The following is a 7,820-nucleotide window of genomic DNA, read 5'->3' as shown; positions in this document are numbered from 1 at the left end:
AAACATCCTGATAATGTTTCCATCTCTCATCTTCAGACCTGATTTGCATATAAGAGTGATGCAGGCTAATTAACTGAAAGAAACACACGCAGTCCAGGTCAAAGCTCCAACATGGAGCCCATTGCTCAGATAAATGTAATTAAAAATTATACTGGTTGCCTCCACTGGCTGAGATTGATGTCCTCTGACAAATACAAATAAACAGCCCACAGCTCCAGCTTCTTTCCCCTCCATCAGTTTTTTTTTCCATGACTACATGTGTTAGAAATAAACAAAAGTAGATGTATAATACCTCACTTCACAGTTTGTAAACATTTTCCTCCTATTTCCCCTCTTGATTTTACTTCTTCAGGCTTCTCGTTACACCAGCCCTCCTACATTTCCATCCAATAAGCCTTTCTATAGGTGCGTGATGGAGGCAGACCTTTCTCCCCTTTTTTGGCATGCCTGTGGCAGGTATTTGCACAAATTCCTCACACCCCACGGGGATAGGTATGTCCACCTCCCCCCCACCCCCTCCAGCCCTCTTGAGTCTTTACTGCCTGTCTCTGTCTGTCTGTCTTTATGTACGAAGCGGACTAGAGCATGGACTCCCCACCGGCACCGACACGAGGCGCAAGCCTCACATTCTGCAGTCACAACTTAAATCATTTCCAAGCCGCCCAGCTTCTCGAAGCTGGCAGACCGCAGCTGTGGGTTTGACAACTGCTGAGCCAAAAACAACTCGGCTGGTAGCAGGCAGTTGGGAGCTGCTTCTGATATCTCCTGAAAGGCCGGTTTATTCAGCGATGCAGTCGGAGCGTCCACCAGGAAAGCTGAGCTGTCTCCCGCATGGAAAGATGTTGATCCGGGCCAGTACATTGGATAGTTAATTTCCTCTACAGTTTAAACACCAGATCACGGTATAAATCCCCTTGTGAGGGTTGGACAGATTGAGTGCGAACAAGAACTGTTGTGGTATTGACATTGGGTCAGAGTTGAAATGTTAGTTATGGAGGTGCGTCACAAAATGACAGGAAATAACAGTGATACGAGGCCCCTTTCTGAACTTCACACATGCAATGAGGCGAAACTGAGCTTAAACTCCGTTTGAATGTATTAAAAAAAAATCCATATCAAAAAGAGTTCAATATGGTCTGAATCTGGTTCAGGTTGACTTTTCTGTCTTTGTGTTTTCCCAGAAATCCACCAAAAGGTCAGACATTCACTTGAATGTGAAAATAGCTACAGTCAAGTGAAAACCTCTAATGAATCATGTATGTCTGAAACTTTGCAACACTTTCACAGCGGTGACTTCAGAGAGAAACTGTTTAAAAAAATAGACATTTAAATGAATATGTGTGTCTATTGATGGTGTACAGAAGTACAATGTCTTAGATAATCAAACTAAATTTAATTCCAAGCACACCTAACCTATTTAAACACAAATATATAATTTCATGTATTAAGAGATAAAGCTTATTGCCATCATTCTGAAATCTTGAATTAAAGGAGATTGAACATATTTATTTGGAAATAAATTCAATTCAATTTCATCAGCCTCACCCAGGCCTGATTATCAGCCATCTGTCAACACAAAGTAGGCAAAAAGCATTAAAAAAATTACATATCTGGCCCTGATATTCACCATCCGTCAGTCCATAAGGGTGTTACAAATTTCACTGTGAAAACCATCAACCACATGGAAAAACTGTGATCACGCCTAGGAGTTTACCAAAATTATTCCAGGAGAGCATCGTCGTCTAATCCAGGAAGTCACAGAAGAACCCAGAACAACAGCTAATCCCTGCAGGCCTCAGACATCTGAGTAATAAGAGGCCAATCTGCTGGCCAAAACAAGCACAGCTTCGTCAAATAATATTCATGTTTTCATGAAACATATTCTGAAAACTGACAAGAAAATTCTAATTTCTGAAATATCATGCTGACAGTCAAATATAGAGGCTTACTTTGCTGATGCCATGAATTCTACTTTCTAGCTGAAAACTCTGACTGAAAATGGCCAAACATCAGTTTTGGATATTTGGGTGATGCAGCAATAATCAGATTATCTTCTAAATCCACAACACAGCCAGTCTAAATTCACAAACAATATTCACCATAGCAATATCCTGCTAATCTATGAGACTCTTCTGATTCCCCTTTGGGAGGAAATTGCAATTAACAGCCTGGACGTCATCCATCAATGGTTATATGTTACCTGAAATTTTTTACTGCGTTCTTAAACATTAATATAAAGTGTTTAGGTAAAAAGATTACATATATTTTTCATTATAAAAAATAAAAAATGTTTCATTAAGCAAATCAACACAGTCTCTCTGAACAAGTTTCATAAATGAACGGAAACGAGCTTTCAGCTCAAAAATATTTCTATTTATAGTCATTTTATTGGCACGAATGTAAATTCTTCCAGTAAATTCCCATTTAGATTTATGCTTCACTGAAACTATTAGAAAGTCATCGAACTATGATCAAGAGTATGATTTAATGTGGCTGCAAAGTACAGGAGAAAAAAAAACAGACGCTAATGCTACTTTAAGTGTTTCAAATTCTTACAGGACAACTCAGAGGCAAATCAGTGGAAAGGTGGAAAGAAAAGCTTCGCATGAAGCCATAACTCAGAAACAACTGAGATGTACAAACCATAATTACATGAAACATTTAGGATTAAAACGGTCAAATCATTAAAACAGATTTCAACAGATTTGAGGAGTGATTAAGTAAAACTCTGAATTAAATTCAATATGTTCTCATATTTACTTCACTCAGGAGGGTGGAGGGGGGAGGCTTCGCTGTGCCTAAACATGGAGTCTGGATGCAGGAGAAGCCCCCTTGATTTCTCATCCCACCCCTTTGTGTGACTCTCACTCTGGATCCTCGGACTGACTCAGACAAATCAGAGACTGAGGACGGAGAGCAGCGCTGAGGACGGAACCGCACACCCCAAACTTCAACTTTAAATATTAAATACTAATCCTCCTCATCTGAACGAATCGAAATGAGAAGATTTCAGAATGGGAGCTGAGTGGTTCCAACCCAGGAACATTATTTTGTAACGTCCAGGATTTTACATCTCAGAAAGTAAGTTGAAAATGACTTAACTGTCGTAAAACGTATTGAATTCAAATGCATTTCAGTTAGAGTATTGGAAAATATGTGGGTTTTTTTTCTCTCTCCCACAAATAAATTCAAAATTGCATTTTACTACAACTAAAGTCAATAAAATACATTATTTAGAACGGCCTTGACGCTAGCAAACATAATACAACCAGCATTATTTTTTTCCAACAGCAATGCGAGAGTTTAATTTAACAAGTAGATTATTTTTGATTATTAAAATGTTCACTGAAAATATAAAACACAGAGATGTAACGCGGTGTATTGTGTATGTAATTAGTCATGTAAAGGGAGCCGCAGCGGCGGGCAGCAGCCGCCCGGGTCACGGGGCTCCTCTGTCAGCCTCTCTCACGAAGACATCTCTCTCTCTGCACACAAGAACTGCGTGTATCGAAGCGAACATGCTGCTCTCCCCTCTCAAAATGAGTGTTTAATTTTTTTTCTCAGCAGAGCGCAGCGCCAGGCTTGAGTCCTGCTGCGTTATGACTCGGCAAATTTACACGCACCGGTCCCCATCCAAACCACCGGTGCGCAAAAGGAGCTCAAGAAATCCAAACAAAACCTTGGCCGTTTATAACCTGCTTGCTAATAAGATCGGCTGTCTTTCATGTTCCCGTACTGTTTCACCTAATTGCTGCCCAGCTGTTGACCCAAAGGGGGAGGTTTTTCCGTGCAGATTTACCGTCTTGAATTGAAGAACCCCCCCTCCACCCCCCGGCCCAAAGCCCGGCCTACGCGGGCTCCCCTTGTAACAATAAAACCGTGATGGCTGTGCCAACCAGAGCAGGTTTCTGCTGGAACATAAACCATCCTGGATTTGCTGACATTTTCATTTAATCGTGTTTATGTGACTTTCTTTACATTGTCTACTGTCAGAGTTTGAATGGGGGCAAATCAAGCTGAAGCAGACAGAAACAGGATTTGCTGGACCATTGTTCACATCATCCATGTGGTGACGCTCAGAGGTGCTCAAATCCCTTGGAGTTGAGCAAATTTTGTCACAATACATCAAACTTACACGTATTTAATCAAGGATTTATGTGATGTTGCAGCAGAAATTGTGACATGACTTTCAACATTTTTTTGTTGCAAACATCTAAAATCTGAAGTATTCAGCAGCCATGTTGATAACTGAACAATCTTTTGCTGCAATCTCAACTGCAAGTGTTTATATTAGATCACTTATTTTTTTTATTTGGAAACACTGTTTTTTTTTTTTACACAATTTTCCACAAATATATTCCAGAGAAAATGTATCTATCCTGTTTATACAAAAGTTTCACATTTAAATAGAAAAAATAGATATAAATCTATGGTTATTTAAAAACGACTAATCATTTATTATGAATATTAATTTTTCAAACAGATGTAGCATTTGTGGAGCGAAACAGGTTTTATTTTACTGGTCTGAGGGTGAAAATGAATCTTTGGATTGTACAAGCTGCAGACCCCTGGTCTAGGTGGACAGCCACGTTCTTGATGGTTTGTAGTTGTGCTCGATACTCTTTCTATAATCAGGTGATGGGCTGAATAGGGCTCTGATTTGTATTCATAAAAATTGTAAAAATGAATTACTTTATCCTCCATTTCACAATTAAGCATGATTTTGAGTTCATGTACCTTATAAAACCAAATGAAGATACCTTGAAGCGTGTGGCTGTAACATAAAAAGAAGTACAACATAGGGCACTCTTAATTTCTCTAGAATCTACAGAAAATAACTCATGTCATGTTCTTCTCTCCATCTGCTTTTACATTTTGATTTGCTCCACATCGCCTGTTTGTCTTTCTTCCTCTTCTACACAGCAGTCTGACGTTTCCCTCTAACCTGCTGACCTTTTGGCATAATGGACCCGTCTTTAGCTCCCACAGCTCTCTACACCCTCACTCCCATCCAGAACCTCTCAGCGCCCTCCTCCTCTCCCTCCATCTCTCCATCGCCCAGCTTTGCCTCCACCGCTCTCTTCTGCTCCCTCCTCTCGCTCCTCTCCCTGCTGGGCATCACAGGAAACCTTTACACTTTGGTTCTCCTTCTGAGGCGCAGCAGAGTTAGGAGAAGACGTGGAGCCGGACTGGCCTGCTGCCTAACAAGAATACCTGTTCCTTCCTGTCTCGCGAGCTCTGCCTCTCCTTCCTCCCCCTCCCCCTCGACCTCCTCCACCTCTCTTCACCTCCAGGTGCTGAGCCTAGCGCTTGCCGACCTGCTCTACCTTTTCACCGCTCCCTTCATTGTGTACGACAGCCTGGCGTCCGGATGGGCCTTCGGGGAGCTGGGCTGCCGCCTCCTACTGAGTCTGGACCTCCTCACCATGCACGCCTCCATCTTCACCCTCACCGCCATGAGCATGGACCGCTTCAGAGCTGTAGCCCATCCCCTGCGCACCTCCTCCTCCAGCTCCTCCAACCTGCTGCGGGTCACCCTGGCGTGGGGTCTGGCGGTGGCTCTGAGCCTTCCCATGATGATCACCTTGCACCTGGAGGACGGGGAGGACGGCGAGGGACAGCTGTGCGTCCCGGCGTGGGACGAGCAGAGCTCCAAGGCCTATTTGAGCGTACTTTTCTGCACCAGCATCCTCGGCCCTGGGCTGGCCATCGGAGGACTTTACGCCACTCTGGGCCGGCTCTACTGGGTTTCACAGACCCAGCCGGCCTGGGCAAACGGAACCGGCGCGGCATGCACTCCCCGAGCACCAAAACCCAAAGTTCTGCTTCTCATCCTGGGTATCGTCCTGGCCTTTTGGGCCTGTTTCCTCCCATTCTGGATCTGGCAGCTGCTCCCCCTCTACCAGCCCGACATGCTTCGGACATTACCGGTGGGGACCCAGGTGACGGTGAACCGCATCCTGACAGGACTCACTTATGGAAACTCCTGCGTCAATCCCTTCTTCTACACGTTACTGACTGGGAAGCGGAAACCAATTGGCAGGTGCTCGCATCACTGCAGGGGGCTGCCACAGTGATGTTACATCCTCACCAACATCCTGAGTGGAGTTGACCGTCCACCGTCTTCAGATCAAACTACATTGGTGTCAAATGTTTGTGCAGCAAAAATCTTCATTTTTGTTTTGCTATAATTTTAAAGGTATTAATAATAAATGTTTCCAGAGGTCATCAAAGGTCAAACAGCTCCCCACATTTACAAAATCAAACTAATTTGGTCTCAATCAGTTGTGCTTTTCCTTGCACATTTTTGAGACAGTGGATTGACATCAAATTTGTTCATTTTGTAGATGTGGGGGGGCTTGTTGACCTCTGGAAACTTTCATTAATATCTTTAAAATGATAGCAACACAACAAAGACGTTTGCTGCCCAAAGTTTGACACCAATTTTGTTTAATTTGAAGAAGGTGGAGTGCACTAAAAAGGCATAAGGATGCTTCGGAAGTGACAGTATTGGCTACCAAAGACGGAAGCAATGAGGATGTTGAAGAAATTATAGCACTTTGTACAAAAGCCGTATGAAAGGACAATGTTTGCTTTATCAGAGAAAATAGCTGATATTAAATTTTACCTGAGAAAGATGAAAATGTTTCTCAAAAATTCTAAAAAAAAAAATTAATGATTCACTGCCTTGCAAAAGTAACTTTTCCATTTTCTTTGCAGAACCACAGAGCGTATGTTTGTTGAGACGTCGTGTGAAAAATCAACACAAAACTGGGCTTAATTGTGAACTAGAAGAAAAGTGTGCAGAGCCACTTTTCTTCTAAAGTGGCTCTGCACTTTAGAAGTGCATTGTATAGAGACTGAAAGATTTCACTCAATTTTAATTCTTGCTAGTAATTATCAATAAGATTTAGATCTAATCCATTCCAAGATTCCAACAGGCTTTGATCTAAACATATTTAATTTTCATTATCCTGCTTGGAGGTGAACATTCAACCCAATCTCAAATCATTTGCAGCCTCTAACAGGTTTTCTACCCTGCAGTTGGCTCCATTCGTCTCCCCACAGACTCTGACCAACTTCCCGGTCCCACAGCATTACACTGCCACTGCCATTTACATGGCAGATGCATTGCTTTGGATAAAGTTTACAATGTTGTCTCTGCTGGGTTTCTTGGTCTTCACGATGCTGATTATTGTCCAATGCTCAAAAGACTTCACAGAACAGATGAATTTAGATTTAGAAAAAGCCACAAACTGCTGGGCTCTGTTCACTGAAGATTTCAAAAGGCATTTGGTTGCAATAAATTTTATTTTGGCTTATTGGAGTGAAAGGGGATGAACAAATACGAAGACTACAACTTTTAGAGTTTTATTTGCAGGACATTTTGAGAGCCATGTACCATTTTCCTTCCACTTCATGAGTTCGCACAGAGGTTTGTGATTTTAACGAGAAAAAATGTGAAAAGTTCAAGGTGTGAATATAGTTGAAAGGCACAAATTTATCTAAGTGGATGGAATTGCTTATATATTTTTTAATTTGTTCAATATTTAACATAGCAATAATTAAGATCTACGGAAATTACATGTATAAAAGAATGGAGTTGACTGGTGTATTATGCAAATAAAAACAATAATATTAAGACTGCAGACCAGATATCATATGTTGCAAATATGTTGCATTTCCACTGAAGCCTCTGACACATTTCTGCTTGTTTTTTTAGAAAAACCTAAATGAAAATGTTTATTTTTAGACAACTGGTTGGGTCTGGCCAGGAACTCGAAAGGATATTTTTCTGAGACATTGTTTGTTGACATAAT

The 7,820-nt window shown here is 41.7% G+C and overlaps 1 protein-coding gene across 1 annotated transcript; it reads left to right on the top strand.

Annotated features, from left to right (window-relative positions):
* Positions 1 to 2,874: 2,874 nt before the first annotated feature.
* On the top strand, positions 2,875 to 6,208 carry uts2r3 (urotensin-2 receptor 3). Its single transcript, XM_007550244.2, has 2 exons — positions 2,875 to 3,081; positions 4,924 to 6,208. Exon 2 carries the CDS (start codon positions 4,965 to 4,967, stop codon positions 6,075 to 6,077), a length of 1,113 nt encoding a protein of 370 aa, XP_007550306.1. The 5' UTR covers positions 2,875 to 3,081; positions 4,924 to 4,964; the 3' UTR covers positions 6,078 to 6,208.
* Positions 6,209 to 7,820: the final 1,612 nt, after the last annotated feature.

This window comes from Poecilia formosa, unplaced genomic scaffold, assembly GCF_000485575.1.
Source record: "Poecilia formosa unplaced genomic scaffold, Poecilia_formosa-5.1.2 Scaffold34, whole genome shotgun sequence".
In the NCBI taxonomy this organism is placed as follows: Eukaryota; Metazoa; Chordata; class Actinopteri; order Cyprinodontiformes; family Poeciliidae; genus Poecilia; species Poecilia formosa.
The sequence above is the reverse complement of the archived record's forward strand: the minus strand, read 5'-3'. Positions and strand labels throughout refer to the sequence as shown.

What these genes read in the sequence shown, in the direction of transcription:
- uts2r3 (XM_007550244.2), top strand. Translation starts at nt 4,965, where the DNA reads ATGGACCCGTCTTTAGCTCCCACAGCTCTCTACACCCTCACTCCCATC.